The sequence below is a fragment of the Lytechinus pictus genome, chromosome 2 (genome assembly GCF_037042905.1).
Source record: "Lytechinus pictus isolate F3 Inbred chromosome 2, Lp3.0, whole genome shotgun sequence".
Lineage (NCBI taxonomy): Eukaryota > Metazoa > Echinodermata > Echinoidea > Temnopleuroida > Toxopneustidae > Lytechinus > Lytechinus pictus.
The window spans coordinates 64,372,295-64,394,891 of record NC_087246.1 but is presented as its reverse complement, the minus strand read 5'-3'; the positions used below and the strand labels follow the sequence as shown (position 1 = coordinate 64,394,891).

At 37.5% G+C, this 22,597-nt stretch overlaps 1 protein-coding gene across 1 annotated transcript; it reads right to left on the bottom strand.

Annotated features, from left to right (window-relative positions):
- Positions 1–9,371: 9,371 nt before the first annotated feature.
- Positions 9,372–22,187, bottom strand: LOC129253803 (egg peptide speract receptor-like). The gene is made up of 10 exons (XM_064095877.1): positions 21,959–22,187; positions 18,216–18,388; positions 17,335–17,488; positions 16,618–16,796; positions 15,386–15,539; positions 14,503–14,684; positions 13,575–13,764; positions 12,902–13,032; positions 12,050–12,230; positions 9,372–10,161 (listed from the first exon to the last, which is right to left on the bottom strand). Exons 1-10 carry the CDS (start codon positions 22,071–22,073, stop codon positions 10,034–10,036), a joined length of 1,587 nt encoding a protein of 528 aa, XP_063951947.1. The 5' UTR covers positions 22,074–22,187; the 3' UTR covers positions 9,372–10,033.
- Positions 22,188–22,597: the final 410 nt, after the last annotated feature.

The window sequence follows — 22,597 nt, the reverse complement described above, 5'->3', positions numbered from 1 at the left end:
AATAAGACATTTGAATTTGGGAAGCAACTTCGAGTTTCTTTTGACAATTGAAAAACTCCGGTCAGTCGCATTACACTTTGTCCGGCACTTTTGCAGTGACGCGACACTATTGAAGATTCCTGACCTTACTGTACTTGTCTGTAATTTCCTAAGAAGATACTCACCAGATTTTGATAAAATTTTCTGGAGAGTATTTTGAAACATCTGGAAATATTATGTTAAAATTCATTGATGCTTGACTTATTGTTTTGAGTTGATTGCCATTTGAAATAGTGACTCGCGTGACATAAGAGTGTGACTCGCGTGACAAGTATCATTTTGGACTACAAATTGAACAAATTATCATGATTTTATATAATAAAATGGGCCAAATTTCATTCAAACAGAACATTTTTTATGGTAATTTGCATCCCCTTTATGTTGAAAGCAAAGGAATTTAAAATCCACGCTCTGATACATCTACTTACATGAAAGTTCACATGTGGGACTACATATTGGAATCCCATATGTCTTATTAATAGCATTTAACAACGTTTTTCTCAATAAAAGTAATCATTCAGGCCTAAACAATTGACATCTGTCTAAAAAAACTTGCAATCCTTTTCCTTTTCCCCAAAAATATTGCTCGTTTTGTGATATGTGACTTGAGGGTGACATACCCTGAAAAATGCGACTCGCGTGACAGTACTTTTATAGGGTGTCATTTTTTCATAATGAAGGGGTCTCTAGTTGGCAATCTTCTTTGCTGGTTTGATATAGGACTATATGCTTCTTTCTTTTTATCAACTACAAATTATACTACCTTATACTTTTTAAGTAAACTAAACTACGGATGTATTTTTGGGACTCGCGTGACAGATTTTCGAGAGTGTTTTTAACTTGAAACATTGTCAAACTCGGTTTTAAAAAGTGCAAAAAACAAAGTGATAAGTTAAAATGGCTATAAGATTTGAAAGAATACAAAAAAATGTCAATTTACAAACATTTATTAGTGTCATTAAAAAAGTTACAAAAAAGACTTTTCATGCAAATTTGACATCTTTTTAGGTTCGTGTATCTCGGTCATTTGCAAGTGAAAGGCAGTGAAAAATCAGATTTACACCTTTTTGACATGTACCTAGCCAAAATATAAATATTCTTCATTGATTGGTTGGTTTAACTTGCAATTTTTTTAAACCTAGTTACATGGAATGGCTGATAAGAAAAACAAGTGGAGCGCCTCTGGCAGTCTCACCTGCATCACACGATTCAATATAGCAGCAGTGCTGACTACTATAAAATATTTATTCACAAAAACACCATTCATATATTATGATACAATACTACGTTCAATTCATTGACCCTAAATGACATTTAACCTTGATCATGTGACCTAAAACTTGTCAGTGATACTTGATTACCCCTATACCGTGCGTCCCAGAAAAAACGAAACCAAGATTTATCGATGATTTATCATAACTTAATCACAAATAAAATAGACAAGTGACCTACCATTGTAAAGCTTAGAATCTCCTCTTTTATCTGAAACTACTTACATTATTTCTCATTCACGCATGAGTGAGCAAAAACAATTTGAAGAGGGGATACCAAAAAGTCACTCGGCGGGCTGTATCTGGGTTTAATAAAGAAAACCACACTTTTAAAAAGTTCAATATCTGCTCTTTAATTTGATACCTCAATTACAAAAAATGGTAGAAAAATGATAAAGTTCTGGTCATTTGAAATAAAGCTTGAATTTCATTAATTTCATGAAATGATGAGGTTTTACAGGCTAGCGTTCCGAGTCACTCGACACTCCGTTTTGTTGACGATTAGCCATGCATTAAGTCTTTTGAATTATGGAAATACAAGCATTGTTTCGAGGGGACATAACTTTTTTACCTCTTGACCATTTTCTGTGATTAAGGTATCAGATAAAAGAGCAGATATTGAACTTATTAGGCATGTGATTTTTTTTTTGAAATTCAGATACCCCCCGCCAAATGAGTTTTTGGTATCCTTTCTTCAAATTGTTTTTGCTCACTCATGCGTGAATGAGAAATAATTTAAGTAATTTCACATGAAAGAGGTGATTCTAAGCTTTACAATGGTAGGTCACTTGTCTATTGTATTTGTGATTAAGTTATGATAAATCATCGATAAATCTCGGTTTCGTTTTTTCTGGGACGCACTATATCCACATTTTATACGCTATATCTATAAACTTTGAAAGTTATGACAGCCATCTAATAATTACCTCTAAAATGGTCAAAGTTCAATGACCGTAAATGACCTTTGACTTTGGTCATGTGACCTGAAACTCGCATGAGATGTTCAGTGATTGGTGATTGGTGGGGATTTTTTTACCCGATTGCTAAGAAAGCGTGAATGCTTGTAAGCAAACAACCAAAGGACCGACGGCTTAAGGTCCTCTCCGAAGGACCTGGTAATGAGGATTAATGCCTTACCAAAGGGCACTAGCGCACCAAGTGGGAATCGAACCCGGGTCACCGGAATACGAATCCCCCGCTCTATACCGACTGAGCTATCGCGCCTCCTTATGTCCTCTTATGTCCAAGTTTTATAAATTAGTCCAATATACTTACAGAGTTATGATGGTAATCAACAATTACCATCAACATGGCCAAAGTCCATTGACCTTTGACTTTGGTCATGCGACCTGAAACTCGCACAGAATGTTCAGTGATACTTGATTACTCATATGTCCAAGTTTTATGAACTAGACCAATACACTTACAGAGATCTGAGCTAATTCAACAAATACCCCCAACATGGTCAAAGTTCATTGACCTTAAATGACCTTTGACCTTGATCATAAGACCTGAAACTCGCACAGGATGTTTAGTGATACTTGATTACTCTTATGTCCAAGTTTCATGAATCAGATCTATAAACTTTTAAAGTTATGATGGGAATTCAAGATACCCCCAACTTGGACAAAGTTCAGTGACCCAAAAAGACTTGAACCTCAGGCAGGATGTTCAGTAATACTTAATTAACCTTGTCCAAATTTCATGAAGTAGGTCCTTATATTATGACATTTCAAAAACTTAACCTTAGGTTAAGATTTCGATGTTGATTCCCCCAACTTGGTCTAAGTTCATTGACCCTAAATCCGGGGAGGGGGCACTTCAATTGACGAGTGGATACCATGCGCGACCATGGGGTCTCGAAAAGCACCCTAAACAAGTATTATCCAAGTTTGGACTCTCGCCGGGCCTCGGACACTTCATAACTCGCCATGTTTTATAAGTCGACTTGACAAGATAAAATATCCCGCCATGTTGACATATAACGTTTTATAAGTCAACTGGGCAAGATAACGTATCTCGCTATGTCGATATATAACTTTTTATAAGTCGACTTGGCTAGATAACGTATCTCACCATGTCGACATATAACTTTTAACAAGTCGACTTGGCGAGATACCGTATCTCGCCATGTCGACATAATAAGGTTATTATGTCGACATGGCAATATAAAGTATCTCGCCAAGTCGTCAAGACGATGGCACTTTAAAGGCTCCTTAGAAACATTACCCTTAACAAGTGTATTGGAAACAAAACGATACCTTTGGCAAGTATTCCCTGAATTGAACCCCTAAACAAGTACAGCGATATTTTAATTGTTATATGTCAGGGAAGTCGGTTTTACCTTTACCTACTTGGGTTTAGTACGGCCCCATGCACTTCCCACACCTCGCGCAAATCGGACTCTAAACACGTAGAGCTGACTGTTGGGACAAAAAGTACATCCTTAGAACATTTTAGTCTTTTTACCCTCTCGAATTTGACCCTAAACACGTAGCTTTCCTTGCGAAATAGATACCCTTTTTTCATTATTTTAGTGTTTTTGATACCCTTATTACGTTAGGTACGTAACGTGCCCTATCTTGAAAAAGACATCCCTTTTACGTATTTTTTTTTTTGGTCGCGCATGGTATCATCTCGTCAATGTAAGTGGCCCCCGGGCCCTAAATGACCTTTGACCTTGATCATGTGACCTGAAACTCGGGTAGGATGTTCAGTAATACTTGATTAACCTTATGGCCAAGTTTCATGAACTAGGTCTATATACTTTCTAAGTTATGCTGTCATTTCAAAAACTTAACCTTCGGTTAAGATTTTGTGTTGACGCCGCCGCACAGTGGGCCGGGGCGAAACAAAAGTGCGCCAAAAGTCATTTTGGGCAATTTCAGATTTTTATTTTTTGTCATGCCCAGCTGAGAGATAACACTTTGAAGAATACTTCAGCAAAATATTTCATTCCGGAATTTGCATAAAGGTGGTTAATTTCTTACCTCAAATCGTAAAATGTGACATTTTGCGAAATGTCGCGTATATGACAACCTACTTGAAAAACAGGCCATTTCACAGGAGGTTTTTCATGTAGGAATCTGAAATGACTCCCACATAATCCTGATATATTCTTTTTTCGTGTGAAAGGGTTCAAAGTAGATAAAAGATACCTTTCAGGAAGGTTTATAGGATGATTATTCCTCGAAATAGGCTGAAAATCCATGTTTTTTGCATTTACATTAAAAACGTTTAGATTTCCGTGGATTTCCGTCTAAATTCTATAAGCATCATTTTTTCCGATGTCTCAGCTTTAAGTCGATACCAAATTTAGCTGCCCGTTTTTGCCCGTTTTCATGTTAGAGCCGATTTTACTTGACACAACACCCCAAAAACCTGTTAAAAAACGGTCATTTTTATACCGCGCAGTCATCGTAGCGCACCGTATGGGTGTACATTGCCGTTCGCTTTTGCACGGCGAGGACGATTCCCCTTCCATTCCATGAAAATGACATGAATTCCGGGCATAATATAAACAAAATAAAGGTTGCTAACGCAAATAAGGGCTATACCCACAACTCTTCTAGAGATAAAACTTACTTGTAGAATAATTTCAGCCAAAAACCCTCCTTATAGTGATACATTCGTGGTGTTATATATACTCTGCGTTTTACATAAGTCCACACAGCTTGATAAAGCACGGTTAATATTTTTCAGATTTTATTTTATTTTTTATAAATCTAATTAATGATCATTTTTATGCCATAAAATTATTTTCGGCATCTCATACACACTTTTTAGGCATGATCGTTTTTAGGTATGATCGTGTCCTTCTTCATAGTCTTTCGCACACCAAACATTGGCTGGACAGAGAAGTCTGGGAAACCATCATCTCTCTTGACATTGCCAGGAAGAAGAAGAAGCGTACGCATCGTGGACGTAGGTCACCGGAAAAGTGTCAACTTCAGTTGGTGACACAACACATGTGTCTGGCCACTCCGCCTTCTTTGCCATCTTCGCCTTCGCCTTCCCTGTCCTCCACACCATCTTCAACTAATGATGTCATTGAAAGACGGCTATCAATGAGTATGTTGAATGCCCGGTCCTTGCGGAATAAATCTGATGAATTCCAAGATTACGTCCTCGAGCATAATTTTGATGTAGTGTTCATCTGCGAGACATGGTTGACATCATCTGATGACGCAGTTATAGCCAATCTCCTTCCTCAAGTTTATACCTTTAGGCATAGGTGTAGAGCAAACAGGAGAGCAGGTGGTCTTGCGATCCTATACCGTGATGGACTGACGGCAGCTATAAGGCCTTCATTACATATGAAGAGCGTCGAGATGATGTCTGTTACTTTATCATCCACTAACAATATCAGTATTGACGTAGTTATGGTATATCGCCCTCCTGGGACCCGTGTTGCCTTCTCTACTTTCATCGAAGAGTTTACTGTTATCTTGGAGGAGACCTCTTTCCGACCCTCTCCCCTTGTTATTACAGGTGACTTCAACATTCATTTGGATAACTTGACTTTGCCCAACACGAAGAAGTTCAATGAACTGCTTTCCAGTTATGGCCTTGTTCAGATGGTAACATCACCTACGCACGAACGTGGTCATATTCTTGATGCTTTCATCATACGATCTTCTGATAGAGATATTTTCTCTGGTCTTCGTGTAATCCCTGGCATTTCGGACCATTTGACAGTAGCATGCTTTCTTAATGTGGCCAAACCACGTCCTGAGGTGAGACAGTCGGTTGTACGTAACATCAAAGCTATTGACCGAGTATCGTTCGCTGATGATCTGAAGCAGAGCAACATTGCTGGTGGCTCCTCTCTGGATGTTCACATTGCAGTTGCTCAGTACAACACAAGCCTCATCAATCTAATGGACAAGCATGCACCGGCTAAGTTGTGCAAGGTCAAACTTCGCCCTCAGGCTCCTTGGTATACCCAAGAGTGTACCGTTGAGAAACAACGACGGAGGCTTCTTGAAAAGAAATGGCGGTCTTCGCGATTAGAGATTGATCGTCAGTTGTATCAAGAGCAGAAACGGCACGTTAATTATCTTATTCGTCAGTCTAAGCAATCTTACTACAGAAAAGTCATTGAAGACTGTGGCGATGATTCTAGACGTCTGTTCCAGGTTGCTAATCAACTTCTTAACCGGAAGCAGTCATCCCCTCTTCCTTCACTTGCCTGTGATAAGTCGCTAGCAGGAGAGCGTTTCATGAAAGGACTTGTCGGACGTTTTATCCGACAAGTCCTTTTTTATCCGACAGTTACTATAGTAACAGTGCTTCTCAACCAATCAGAATCCAGGAAAGTTGTCAGATCTGACAACTTGTCGGACGAAAATATTGATGAAACGCCCCCCAGATATCTTCAATAATTTCTTTGTTGACAAGGTTAATTCAATCCAACGTAGCCTTTCTCCAGATGTTTCTCAACGACCTTGTCTGACGGATGAAATTTTGGAAGTCTTCGAACCGACCACAGCAGATGAAATCAAATCCCTTATTTGTACAACTCCTGTGAAGTCAAGTGGACTCGACCCTGCTCCGACAAAGTTGCTTAAAGAATGTGCTCCAACAGTCGCACCAGTGATTGCAGCGATAGTCAACATGAGTCTCTCTTGTGGCGAGGTTCCCAAAGCACTGAAGCTGGCCCACATCCACCCTCTACTTAAGAAACCATCTTTGGACTGTGAGTCACTCCTTAGCTATCGGCCAATCTCCAATTTGCCATACCTATCTAAAGTATTGGAACGTGTCGCTTTTTCTAGACTGTCAGACTATCTCATTGAAAACGATCTGATTGATGGAAGGCAGTCTGCATACCGTCCTAATCACAGCGTGGAGACTCTCTTGGTGAACTTATCGAATGACATATTGTCAGAGATGGACACCGGACGTGTCACAGCTTTGGTTTGTTTAGACATGTCTTCTGCATTTGACACGGTTCACCATGGCATACTTTTGGATATTCTGTCATCTCTTGGTCTTCGGGGAAAGGTCTTCAGCTGGTTTGAGTCATATCTATCTGATCGATATCAGCTGGTTTGTGTCAACAGTGCAAGGTCAGATCAAGTTCCCCTGACAAGCGGAGTTCCCCAAGGATCGGTGGGAGGTCCCCTACTTTTTTCTGTATACATCAGTGGTCTCAAGCATATTTTAGATAAGCACTCTGTTATTTAGTACCACTGTTACGCCGACGATGTTCAGCTGTATACTTCTTTCGCCGCTGGTCAAGATAACACTGAACTAGCTATCAAAAAGCTTGAAGAATGTATTAATGATGTACTAGATTGGATGTGCTCACACTCTCTTAAAGTAAATAATGCTAAGTCTGAATTCTTGTTGCTTGGTTCTAGGGCTCAGTTATCTAAGTCTAATGTTTGCTCCATAAAAATAGGATGTTCTGTAATCAGAGTTTCAGATAAGTGCAAAAATCTTGGGGTTATGTTTGATGCTAATATGTCCATGTCTACCCAGGTCTCTAGTATATGTCAATCAGTACAGTACCAATTACGGAATTTGGGGTTCATTAGGAAGTATCTCACTAAGTCTTGTACAGAGAAGATTATACATGCACTCATTACATCCCGTCTTGATATTTGCAATGCTTTAGTATATAATGTTTCACAATCTCAGTTAGATCGCCTTAGGAAACTCCAACATAATGCTGCCCGTATCGTCACCATGTCCCCCAAGAGGAATCACATAACCCCCATTCTCAAATCTCTTCACTGGTTACTTGTTGCACAGCGCATTACATTTAAAATCCTACTACTTGTTTTCCATTCTATTCACAGAACTGCACCTCAATACAACTCTTCTTTGATTACTCCATACAATCCCTATCGCAACCTTAGGTCTTCTAGTTCTTTCTTACTCGCTGTACCACAATCTCATAATTCATGGGGGATCGATCATTTCAACATGCTGGGCCTTTCCTATGGAATAAACTGCCAATAGAAATCCGCAATATTTCTTGTCTCACCACTTTCAAAAGTTTTCTTAAAACCTGGTTATTCACGCAAGCTTTTAGGTAATTGTTATTCTACCCCTCTTTTTAGTAGGTTTTCTTTCTTCCTTCCTTTCTTTTTCTTTTTCCTTTTCTTTTCTTTTCTTTTCTTTATTGCGCCATGAGCATCTTTTTATGATGGATACCGGCGCATTACAAATGTTCATATTATTATTATTATTATTATGTGAGAAGCATAAACCACTATTCACTCTGATCAATCTTAAAGTAGCACATAACACAAAGTTTATGTACTACACATTGTTTAGCGTAATTTGTCTTTTCACAGATAGGTTTTAAGTAGCCAATCAAAATTTGGTATCAAGGTGACGTCATATCGGCTTTAAATTATGTTCAGTCGATTCTACGGCCCAAATTACCCACAAGCAACATGTTAAAGTAAAAATCTAACACGGAATATAATTTTGGCGCACTTTCAACTCATTCTGGCCCACTGTGCGCCGCCGTCGGAAAAGCGGCGCCTATAGTCTCACTCTGCTATGCAGGTGAGACCAAAAAAATCGAGGCTAATTATGACCTTCCTTTGTATTAATGAACTTCCATATGATATTAACATAAAATAGAGCCAATATATATTTTTAGATAATGTTCGCTTTTGTTTGCAATCGTCCTTATGCTCAAGTTTCATGAAATAAATCCATTTTAGGGTTATGATGACATTTTAAAAATTTAACCTTGTTTAAGATTTGAATGTTGACGAAAACGCTGTCGGAAAAGCGACGGTATGGAATCAATACAGTATATACTATTGATATATAGGCGAGCAAAAAAACAAACAAAACAAAGCAAAAAACCATACCTTCGGGTTAGCCCTCGATTTTTGTTTATGAATATGATATGGGCTGGCACCTTTAGGGGATACGTGGATTAACGCCACTCAGAACGCAGAATCGTATTGCTCAAATCGAAAATGACGGTAGTAAAATATGGGCGATAAATAATGTTTCTAAGTCAAACCCAGTTCATATTTTACTAGTGCAGATAAAAATAAATAATTACAAAAAATACTCGGGTTAAGGCGTGATTTCGTCTTGATCTTTTAATGACTTTTTCGTTGCAAGATAAATAAAAATCATATATATATAACATTTCAATGGAAAATAAAATGAAATTGCGTCATAAATTTTTAGAGATAAATTAAATTCATCAGCTTCAACATTAATTTGAAAACAATGTTGAAAATAACCACTCAATTTCTATCTAATCAATTTCGATTTGGCCTCTCGGTATGATTGGTATTCTGAGAATAAATGTTTTAACACATTGTAAAGCCTTCATTAAACGAACCGTCACTACATAGCCAAACATTTTACCCTCGAATACGAGTGTCATGTTTATCACTCATGCATGTGTCATATGCAGCGTGAGAAACTGTCATTTGAGAACAATAAAGAATATTAACTTGGTATTTAAAACCGAAAGTCACATTAGGCAATCGACCTGCCCGAATTCATTTTCTGATGAAACAATTGAACAGAACAATTCAATCCTAAGCTGCACCAAATATTAGTATTGCTTTAGTTTAAAGATACATTATCTTCAACAGGAAAGTAGGTAGGCCAATGAGTATGATATGGTTAGTGCATAACGTCAGTGAAGACATGTCCATCGCTTTATAATTAACAACTTAATTCAATAACGTAGGGGAGGGCACACAAAAAATGGACATCAAGAGATTCCTTCTTTACGCTGCAGATTTGACGAACTTTATGTAGTAGATAGCAACGGCAATCACAGCTGCTCCGGCAACACCACCTCCCACCGCTCCTCCGATCACTGCCATTGACATACCGCCAGACGGCGCTGTCGAACCTACATAGCAAAATAAATAAAATAGAAAAATATAAGAATATTCTCACTTAGATATTACTTACTGAATGTTGTTTCTATAGCATACATGTACCTACGTGTCAAGTCAACATAAATTCCTTTATATCGCATAGCTAAATTGATTTAAATTCATAATCAAGACAATAGCAGGATTAATTTCAAGCAGTTCAGTGGCAGTATAAAGAAAATGTCAAAATCTAATACTAGTAAAAGGATGACAGGTATCCATTTACCTCACCTGGTTAGAGCAGTGACGGATCAAGTGGGGTTAAACCCTCACCTTTGACCTTACCGGCTGCACCATAACATGCAGGTCCCCTAAGTACATTTACATCTACATGTATAATCCAAGTTTTCTTAGAAAGTGAGTGACTTATTTTTGCAAAGTTATGAGTCATTTTTGTGACGGACGGACGACACTTGGATCCCTTAATAGCCTCGCCTTCACATCTGATAGGCGAGACAAAAACGTGGAGTGTGGAATCAAATCTGACACCCCTTTCCTGATCACGAGAGTCGACAGTCGCGCAAGCAGAACAGTGTCGGATCTACGGGGGTGGGGTAGGATGCATTACGTCGCAGCTCATCGCTATTGGGTCAAACCAACTTGTCAACCCCCCTCGATTAGCAAAAAGCTAGATACGACACTGTAGAGTGCAGCACTTTTTTACCCTCCAACATCAAATTTGTTATCTGGGGAACATTTTATGGAACTAACCGCAAGCATAGGTCCATGGTATAAGCTAGTGAAATCCTCCCATCTGATTGTCTTAGACCAATGAAGTTGGTGGAATTCACTTCATGAAATACTTTTGTTTTTTTTTCTCTTTGGGGACCCTAAATCTGATGTCATCAACGATTGAAAGTTAGTTCGTTTTTCATTGACAAAATATTCATTTACCGGCTGAAGAAAATGTAAGCGGCTGTAGCGACCAAAAGCAAATTTTATTGTAATGTAGACTTTTTCTCTAAGTTTTGTCTTTTCAAGGACTCTTGGTTTCTTTTGGGGCCGTATTGACCTTTCACGATAGAGTACCGAGGTGTGACGTTATTTAATTTTCCGATTTTGCATTTCAGCATTTTTGATACCATATTTTTGGTAGAGCATGGTGAAATACCTCCACTTCCAAAATTTGGTGCGAATCGGTCCATGGGGGCCTGAGATATGACCGCATGAATACCTAATTAGCTCCATTGAAGTCAATGTATTATTGGCCTGATTCCTTACCTATAGAACCAGGCCAATAATACATTGAGGCTCATTATGTATTCATGAGGTCATATCTCAGGCCCTCGTAGACCGATTAGCACCAAATTTTGATAGTGGAGTTATTTCATCATGCTCTACCAAAATATATTATCAAAAATGCTGAAATGCAAAAAAAAAAAAAAAACACGTTTTTGTGACGTCATCACTTCGGTACTCTATGTTTGGTAACTCACTTATATAAGAATAATAATGAATTAAGTTCAAATTCAAGAAAAGAATAAAGTAATAAACGAATTAAGTTTCTTGGGGGAGGGGCATCACACTTTGCTCATTTTACAAAGAAAATAGAGACGAATATTATCTTCTCTTTTTTTGGAGGGGGGGGGGTGTTTTTTTAAGTTTAAATTAACTGTCAGAATACTAATATCAATTTTTAAAACTAATTCAAACATGATCTCTTGGTTTAAAATTGTAGTATGATTGCTATGATGTCATTATCTAATAAACCCGACAATGATTCACCATGAATTTGTACTTATGCATCAATTGATCTCGAACTTTGCACAGGAAGATGTTCCCTGTCTCAATGTTGCATCAAATGATACAAATCTGATCGTAGACAAATTCTAAATTGTGTGTTGGCCTGCCCTTTATACTCACCTCCACAAACGACTCCGACGTCACCAGTTTCGCAAGTCAAATCTGCCGAAACTTTGATCTGACATTCGCTCAGGGTTTCATTCTCGGCACCGGTGCAGGTTATACCATCGATAATAAATGGCGCAGTAAGATCAGCGGGCGCTGAAAACTCTTTGGATGATGCCATGCGTGAGCCCTCCCACTAATAACAGGAAAAAAAGAACAAACAAGTATATAGCAATAACGTTCAATTCATAACATGTATGAAGTAATGGATATAGTTAGTAAATTAAAAAGTTTTTTTTTCACCTCAGCCAACATACAGGGTCACCCACATGATTACCACTGACATTAAACCAAAATTCCGATGCCTTTTACATGATTGAAAAAATGTCATTTGGTAAATCAGAGCGTACAAATTATTATTGAGAAAATATATGGCAACTATAATGATTAAGTCTCGGATATTATGAAAAGAGAAACGACAATGACTCGAAAACAATGGGAGGTCGTAAGATATATTTTGATATAATTGTTTTTATAACCCTTTAAAGAAAAATTTTAGGATATTAAACTGAACTATTATTCCTCAACGGCATAGTGTTTTCAAGGTCAATGTTGACATCAAATTTAAAACTCCCTATGTATATGCCATCACACTATTGGCACCGTCACTCCGGCGAAACCGACTGCTGACCGATTAAAGGTATGAGCCCATTTCCCGGGCCCATTTCCAATGACATACGACTCAGTTTGGAGTCGGTTTCATTGATGTGACTGTTGCATAACAGAGAGTGGGTGGCAGGCAATAGAAAACAATTGGATTTGTTACTGCAGTATTATCTTGTAAGGGTGGTAATAATTAAGAGTTACCAAGTATCCAGCGTGATAGCAAGCAGTCTTGGCTTCATCGTCACTCCAGTCTTCGTCACAAATTCGTCCCCATCCATTGCCAAAACTCATTTCAACTCTTCCTTGTCCTTGACCCATTCCGACGATGCGTACTGTAAAATACCGTATTGATTTTTTTTTAATACAAAATTCATTATCACCATAAAGCTGCAATTGATACTGACTGAGCAACTCTGTTTCAAACGCAATTTCAAATTATGTGGGAGTAGTGTTTGGGGGAGTTTCCCTTGTTTGTTCTTGCTCGTATATATTCATCTCACGAGGTTCCTTGGGCATCGATGTTGTTGGTGTGATGGTGGGTCTAACATCTGTGTAAGGGGTGTTACGCCAAGATTCTTCTATTCTATACCGGTCAAAATTTTCACCCGACAAACTGTCGGATCTGACAACTTTTATTTATTTAGATTGACCGAGAAGCACTGTTACTATATGATAAGCTGTCGGATAAAACATGACTGTCATGAAAGGAGGGCACATTTTGATTCTTCGGTGGTCCATCAGAGATGTTGGAAAATTTCGGAGCCCATTTAAAATGTGCTGAATTTTTTTCATCAAATTTTCAAAGGGCTGGATTCCCCATAAACTATAAGTAAGAGTTCAGGAAACTATCATTGGATTAACATAATGTACGAACCTCTTGTATTCTTTGCTTCAACCTCAATGGTGGCTTCATCACCCGTTGCACATACTACTCCAGCATCTTCAACATGATAACAAGCGTGAGACCAGCCATCTCGGAAGAGACAATCAAGGAGGCGTTCCTCTGTACCCGTACACGTGATGAAAGATGTATGTATAGGTGCCCATGTATAACCAAAGTCTTCCTATTAACAGAAAATGACAACATTATCGGCACGAGATAAACTTGTACACAATTGCATGAAAATCAATTTATGTGCGTGTGCGCGTTCTTTTATTTAAGATAAAAAACCGGGAGATCACATAATGACAAAATTATATTTATAATCACAAAGAAAAACAAAGACTATATACACGTAGATGTCAATAATAATAAATAACAATATATGCTGAATTCGGGTAATTGCAATTTTTTTACAACGTGATCAAACACATATCCTACTTTAACACCAACCAATAATGAATCTGGTGCTTTTTGTCTTTGTTTATACCCTTTCAATTATTACCCTTAACTTAGCCTGCATTTTGATGTCATCTAACTACACACCCCAATGTTTTTTAATCTGTTGAATATTTCATAAGTTATCATGCGGAAACCAACTCGCATATTTAATGAGCTAGTGACACTAGCATATCTAATGAGCTGTGACCTTTGACCTGCGGACTCCGAATTCGATCTTAGCCTGTCTTTTGGTGTCATCTACCTACACACCAATTTTTTCTAAATCCATTAAATATTTTTCGAGTTATTGCGCGGAAACCAATTGGGGGACGGACGGACAGGGGCAACGCTTGATGCCCCCTCCGGACTTCGTCTGCGGGGGCGAAAAAACAGTATATACATGATATCGATACAAAAATCTATATAAAAAGCTGTCACATTAAAACTAAATATGAACATGAATTCGATTTGATTTTCTTACCCCTTTGAATCCGGAAGCTTTAATGGCTCCTTTGTAACCGAGTTGGCGGCATACTACATTAGCATCTTGCCAATCCCAACCATCATCACATATTGTACCCCAAGCATCGTTATGCCATATCTCTACTCGACCTTCATGAGGCCCGCTACCATCCACAAGACGAATGTCCCCTTCTGTGTTAGCTGAATATTTTGAAATAAAGGATCGTTAGAGAAATGGATGAGTTACTTGTAAAAAAAAAGAATTACTTAAAACGATGAAAAGAATTCAATTTGATACGATTTTACTATTTCATGTATAATTTATTTATTACATTTATGTGACGATAAAAGAGCTTGGCCACCCAATGTGGTGAAAGTAAAGTCTAATAAATAGGGGAAATGTAGACAAGGGAATGCAACAACCATAAAAACCTGCACTGCTGAATTAAATGTATTGAAGGTCTGCACGCAAATCAGCATATCTGAAAATTTTCTTACGGTCATTAACTTTAAGTCGGGCCGGGACAAGGGGCGGGGGATTCGATCCCCGTCCCCACAATGTTTTTTTTAATAAATATGTACAAAAACGGAAATATGACAACTTGGTGTTTTATGTGTTTTTTTTTTTGGCAGTCAGGGGAGCGTTTCATCAACATTTTTGTCCGACATGTTGTCAGATTTGACATCTTTCCTTGACTTTGATTGGCTGATAAGCAATGTTACTATGGTAACTGTCGGATAAAATAGGAATTGTCGGATAAAACGTCTGACAAGTCCTTTCATGAAACGCTCCCCAGATCAACCCTCCACCCATTTAAAAACCGTTCCACGGCACAAGTTAAGTATGGTAAAACAGGTAAAACGTAAATTATTTAGGCCAAGATTGAATCATATGCACTTACTTTTGCATATAACGCCAACGTCCCAATTGTGAGTGTAGGGGCAGGCATGTTGAAAGGGTTCTACAGGCATGTTGCATTGCGTGATGTGTGTCTCACTGCCGTCACAATCCATCGCATCTAGAATGATCGGTCCAGTACTGAATCCAAAATGACCCTGATAAGAACAATTTTTGAGAGAAAATAGAGAAATCATATAATATTCCAAAGTTCTTCATAATATCATTTTACAGCGTTTTATCATTATCATTCTAATTTTTTTTAAATAGAAATTTTACTGCAAGGGTGTGGCCAACCTTGCAGACCGATTCCTTGAATGAGCCACATGCTGGAAAAGCAGCGATAGTAAAAGCTGGAGTATTTATTTATTTATTTATTGATATATTCATATTCCACAATCATCAAAGTACATTTATAATAAATCATTTTAACACTGAAAAAAATGCATAACACACAGGATTGAAACGTAGCAATGAAATAAAAAAAGTGGAGGGGCCTACTAAAAAGCAAAGCTTGTAAAATGTAGACCCCCTATCAAAATTTTATACAAGGGTAATATGATATAAGTAGAGTAAAATAATCAGCAAAATTCTATAAAATTATATATAAACACTGTAACACAAATGTATTTACACTATATACAAAATTAAATATTGACTTTAAAATAATCAATACTACCGTGGGTAAGTATGAGGTTCACAAAATATTTGATTGAATCAATAAGAATTCAGAATAAATTTTTTGATGAGTAATTTAAATCGGTTTAGATTAGCTGCCTCTTTTATTACTCTGTCCAGAGAATTCCAGAGTTTTGGTCCTGTGAAAAATACAGTTTTGCTAGAAAATACTGTTCTACTTTTGGGTAAGTGATAGTCATTTGAATGTCTCGTATTATATGAATGTAAAGTATTGTTTCTCATAAATTTCTTTTGTAGGACATTAGGTACACTATTTCTATCTAGCTTATACATGAATTGGAATAGTTGCAAGCGGTACAGGTCATTGACTTTAAGGATACGTTTATGACGAAACAATTCATCTGTATGAGCTCTAAAGGACATATTGCATATTATTCTCAGTACTTTTTTCTGAAGTAGCAAGACTTTATTGAGTCTCGTTTGAGTAATATCATATAGTGCCGTTAGATACACAAATAAATAAACAATGCTTTATAACATAACCGATGTATATCATCATTAATTACAGGTTAAAAAATAATAGAAATAGTGCCTTACATCTGTCTTGATTGATTGAACTCCTTTGGGGTAACCCATCTGTCGACAGGCAACGTTTCCATCTGGTGTCCCGAAGTCTGTATGGCACACACTGCCCCATGATCCATCCCAGAATGTTTCCAGGGTACCTTCATTTGGGACTCCACCAAGAATCAGTTGCAGTGATCCCTGAGGCGGATCTGTGTAGATGGAAACAAGAAGATGCTTTGTTCATTATAGCGAATCATGAGTACAGAAGTATGCTGTCAAAGCTATTCGTCACCAATATTTCAAACCAGTTTCAGGTACATGTAGCTATTGGGGGACTTCATCTTCAAGAATATTCAATGAAGATGCGTGCACTACCATTATTTTGCATTGTCACTCTCATCGAATGGCACATCAAAGCTATTTGTGCGTGCTTTCTCTGTTGGTTTTATCATTCCTCATTTTCGTTAGGAAATGATTATCACTTTGCAAGTTTTTTTGTTTCATTTAAAATGCTCCTATATAGATTTCTCTCTCTCCCTAAATATTTTTGTTTTATCTTCATGAATTTGTGAGCATTACAAAACTTTCTGAATTAATTATTTAATTTTAGAAACCAAGAATCCTCTTTTTTGCTACTTAAGAAGCATCGGAATTACACATTCATGATCTCGTGTGATTTTATTATTACTTTTTTTCAAACTACTTTCCCGGCCCGATTTCCCATAATAGAACAAAAACGATACAAACCTTTAGGTATACATTCTACCCCAGCAGCCCATTGCGAATTACAGAGCCAGGGGCGTCCATAGGGTCGATGGTAGCAGTTGTCTAGTCTTGTTTCATTCCCGATACAGTTCATCTTATACACCCAAAAAGTTGTTACATGAGCACCAAAATATGCCTGTTGTACGGAGATAACAATATACAGTAGATTTGAAAAAAAAACTGGTGCATGTATCTGAATAATATTTTTAAAGCCTTCGCTGTCACCCCACCCCTAAAAAGTATCTTCTCATTATTTCGAGTTCATATTCAAATTTAATTTATTCACATCCATCAGAAACGAATAAGAATATATGAGATATATGAATAAGAAGAAAATAACCAATACCTGAAAAATAAATATAACAAAAGGGTAAAACCAATATGCAGTGGATGCAGGGAATAGCAAAGGTCAAAGACATGTCGAGGCCACCCCCCCCCCCCCCCCCCCGTTTTACACATCGGTTAAAACAAGCAAACAAACTAAAAATACCCATCCCCAAAAAACAAAAATAATAAATAGAAAAATTAATAAATAAAAAATAAATAATAATGATAAGGATAAAAAAATGTATAACCAAAACAGCAACAACAGCGATTAAACCATAACAGCAAAAAAAAACCGACAAAAACTAATACCCCCCCCCCAAAAAAAAAACAAAAAAAAAAAAACATAGGCTCCTATTTATTTGGAGGTTAATGGAGAGTTGGCAAATTTTCTTTTTTTTAAGACGATAGTAATGGACAACATGCATTGCACTTGTTACAAAAAAAATAATACTGGGTCACAAAGCGGTGATTTATATATAAATATTAAGAGGGAGCAAAGAGGAAAAGGCAGGAGAAGGTAGAACATAAAAACCCACCCTCCGATAGAAATTTCTAGCCCCTGGGAAGCCAAGTTGTTTGCACGTAACATTGGCGTTTCTCATATGCCACCACCAGTCACAGACACCGCCCCATCGTGTTCCATGGTAGATCTCAACTGATCCTTCGTTCTCTGTTCTACCATGAATCAGTCGGATACTTCCCTCTTCAGCTGCAAATAATAGAGAGAAAAACCCTGAACATTATCTATTAGTTTCCGGTTAGCAAATTGTATGACTCATCGCGTTCCCAAGCATTGAATCAATCAAATGCCCTCTAAATACATGACCCCCCCCCCCAAAAAAAAAAAAACACACACAAAAGCTTAGGTCTAGGCTAAATAGATACATAGATGTATAGATCTAGATCTACTAGGCCTACACTGTTAGAAAATTTATCCTTAAAATAAAAGCAGTTCCTGCAGCAGAGTCTCGAGAACACCTGTAATCTTACCAGATTGCGTAATCTTACAGGAAATTGGTATTTGGTGTATGGAACCTTACAAATTTCCTTTAATAAACCACCCTTTTCCCCTCTTTAAACAGACCTGTTCTGTTAAATTGCAGAAAAATTTCTGTTTTATGAATTTACAGAATGATTCTGTTATTGTTTTTTGCAAAATCTTCTTTCTTTTTTCTGTAAAATCAGGGTTTTTAACAGTGTATAGAACTTAAATCTATAGATCTACTGTAGATCTAGATCTATTCTGTAGTGACAATCTATGACGAAGCATGAATGAATAGATCTAGATTAGGCTTTATGAATAAAAAAAAAACAATTTAGACTTTTAGTCTGAAAATTTTGAAATAGATTCTAAATTTAAAAATTAAGTTCTAGATCTAGGTAAGATCTATATTCTAGATAGAGTCCTGTGCCCCGTCTTCCAAAGAATTACAATTGATCCGATCAATCACAACTATGGAAAGCCAGCAAAGTCAACATATAAAATGCATGTGTGTTAAAAAAAAATTCTAGATATGAATGTACATGTATATCCATAAATTCATTGATTTCTTTAAGACAATTTGTGTGTTCTCCTTTGTTTACAAAGGACATTTTGCATTTTTTTTGTAGAAAATATTATGACACTGATGGATTTCCATAGAGTTACGATTGATTGGATCAATCGTAACTCTTTGTAAGACGGGGCCGAGATCTATCTAGACTCACGAGTATAGTCTGTAGATCTAAATCTAGACTCTAAATAGATCTAGATCTAACTTATGAGTCTAGATCTAGAATCTAGATCTAAACCTAGCCTTGTAACAAAGACTAGATTTAGATCTACACTGTAGAATAGATCTAGATCTCACTTTAGATCTAGGGTTTTAAATTTAGAGTCTAGATCTAGAGTAACCTAGGACAAGGCTGGCTTCATTGGCGTGATACTGAGCGAGAGCCAGCCTCGGTTATTCGTTTGTCAGTCAGAGTAGAACCTAAAGTTTAGTTTTTCTAGATCTAGACTGGGGTAAATCTTGATCTAGATCTAGGGTTAGGCCTTAAAAGCCACTAGACAGATCTAGATCTACGTCTAAGTATGGTGTCTGGAGGAAAAATTTACTTTTCTTATTTCAATAAAATTTCACATTTTCTTTGTGGATTTGAAAAGAAATAGTTTAACCTTAAGACTGACAGAAATGAAAAAAATCCAAGAAATGGCTGCAAAAAATAAGAATGAAATCTGGGCCCTGTCTTACTTTTATACAAAGAGTTGCGATTGATCCGGTCAATCAAAACTATGGACGGCCAGCTACGTCAATATCTATTATGCATGTTTGTTCAAAATATTTTCTAACTATGATGTATATTAATGCATTCATTGTTTTCATGAAAATTATCTGTGCTTCTCTTTGTTTACAAAGTATATTGTGCAAATTTCCTGTAGAAAAAATTATGACACTGATGGATTTCCATAGAGTTACGATTGATTGGATCAATCGTAACTCTTTGTAAGATGGGGCCTAGGTCAATTTTCAGCATTTCCCTGCCATAGACAGTCTAGTTAAGAAATGGGACACACACATAAATCCAAATTTTTAACTTCCGAGATGGAGTGTTACAAATTAACCCCAAAAAAAATTAACAAAAAAAAAATAATAATAACTATTGATGCCAAAAACTTGTCCAGAAACTGAGAAAGTGCCAAATAGGAAATTTGATGCCTTTTCTGATGCTGTAATTTTTTTTTTTTAAATTTGGAAATCAAATCACATTGAAAAATTGCGACAAAGTGAAAAAAAATGTGCCCAATAGATATTTCATTTTCCCATAAATATCTATCTAGATTTAGACCAATACAGAAATAGACCTAGATCCCGGGAGGGGGCAGTCAAATGTATTGCTGTACACATGCGTTACCAAATTATTTCCAAACACACACTAAACGAGTTTTTCTCCGTGTGCAAAATTACCCCCTTTAGTTGTTTTTCGCGGGCTTCATTTTCACATTTTGGTCCCTAAACAAGTTGTCTCCAGGATATGACCCCTAAACAAGTTTTGTCTACTTGCTTAACAATAAACCTAAATAGACAAAACTATATTCATGGGTATTGCATACCCCCCCCCCCTCCCCATTGCAGTATATGAGTATAGGGTAAAAATACCACAATCGGGAAGAACCCGAACACTTTTTAGAAACGAGGAGAAAAAAGCCCCGGAGAAAAGCTTGGGGGAAAAACATACCCTAAAGACATTTAGCTAGTTAAAAAAAAAAAAAGCTTTGGAAAAAAAACATACCCTGGCCTAAATACGTTTGGCCCCGCAATTGTCCACTGACCAGTCCTTCAAAGCCACCTTTTTTCTAAATCGGAGTTTTTGATACCCTTAACGAGTCCTTGGTGTCAAAAAGCCCCTGATTTTTTCTCTTTCCATAGGCATGGGCCTAAGTTACATCCTAAACAAACATCATTATTAAAAAAAATTGGATCACATTTTTCTGGCAGGCTGAACTTTGACCTTTGTGAAAAAAGTGCCATTTTCCTCCCTGTTTTATGGCTAGATCTAGGGACATGACTAGTTTCGAAATAAAATCTAGAGTCTAGATCTAGGCCTAAGGCTAGGCCTAATCTAGTCTAAATATGGCTATGCCTATGGCTATGGCATGCTGACACTCCGTCTCCAGTGTGGCTTCAGTCTTCAGACATCGCTTGGCCTTGGGCAAGGCTTGGCGGTGGCCTAACGTTAGTTAAGTCTAGATTAGATCTAGGCCTAGGCCTACATCAAGTTTAGATCCTGTCTGAAGTCTAGACCTAGTTCTTGTATAACGTTAATAGACTGAACGACGTAGACCTAGATTATAGTACTAGGCTTAGAATAGATCTAGACTAGAGGTCTAGATGTAGGGCCTAGCCCTAGCCTAGCTAGGTTAACTCTTCATTGCGACAGGACGTCAACGTGGTTCTGTTTCTGCGCAGAACACCTGCGCATACCATGGCCACACATACTAGGTACGTATACCACAATTGACCTCTATTTTTATAAAAATAACAGGCTCAGCCTGTTGCTTTTCGCGAGAAAATCATATATTTTCCTCATTTTAATAATGCTATTTGCACATTTACTCTTGAGAATGTAAAGAACAATATATATTATACTTTTGTAGAATATCATACAAATTCATGTTTGATCTCCAGTCCAATTTTTGGCATACATGAAGAATCTAACTAAGTTAGATATCTCGAGTTAGAGAGTTACCAATACCATACCGTACCATAGATGACCATAGTTTACGTTCGTTACTCACCTGGCTGACCATAGTTTTGTTCCGCGCCAACAATGTCAAGATAACCAACTGTTAATGTCAAAATGGCAAGGACAGTAAACCAATAATGCTTTAGAAACATTATTGGAAAGCCCATCTTGATCAGTTTCCTTTTTTGGTTTCCTTAGACTCTGTTTTAGTCCCCTTTTCTCGAGTCTGTTCACGTCACTTTCTATCTTCTTGTTTATTACGCCATCACTTTTTTGTACATGATGTTGTTGCCAGGAAACAACGCGCGTACAAATTGCTATCGCGTGAACCTGACGTCACAATAATGCGAAGATTGACGATGATTGTGACGTAAAACACTTGAAGCAAGTCGTCATCAGCTAGGCCCGAGCGGCCTATACGCCTATCGAGGCTGCAGTTATCTATACGTCAGGGGAGCGTTTCATCAACATTTCTGTCCGACAAGTTGTCAGATCTGACAACTTTCCTTGATTTTGATTGGCTGACAAGCACTGTTACTATGGTAACTGTCGGATAAAACAGGGGTGACCAGACAATTGCTCCGCCGACATCTGCTCCGCCGACAATTGCTACGCAAAATACGACAACTGCTCCGCCGAAAATTGCTCCGGACAGGTGCTCCGCCGACAGTTGCTCCGTCGACACTTGCTC

What these genes read in the sequence shown, in the direction of transcription:
- LOC129253803 (XM_064095877.1), bottom strand. Translation starts at nt 22,073, where the DNA reads ATGGGCTTTCCAATAATGTTTCTAAAGCATTATTGGTTTACTGTCCTT. An exon ending in ACAAAACTATGGTCAGCCAG is followed by an intron (nt 18,389 to 21,958) that starts GTGAGTAACGAA and finishes TATTATTTGCAG; the next exon opens with CTGAAGAGGGAAGTATCCGA. An exon ending in GCTATCACGCTGGATACTTG is followed by an intron (nt 12,231 to 12,901) that starts GTAACTCTTAAT and finishes TCCTGTTATTAG; the next exon opens with TGGGAGGGCTCACGCATGGC.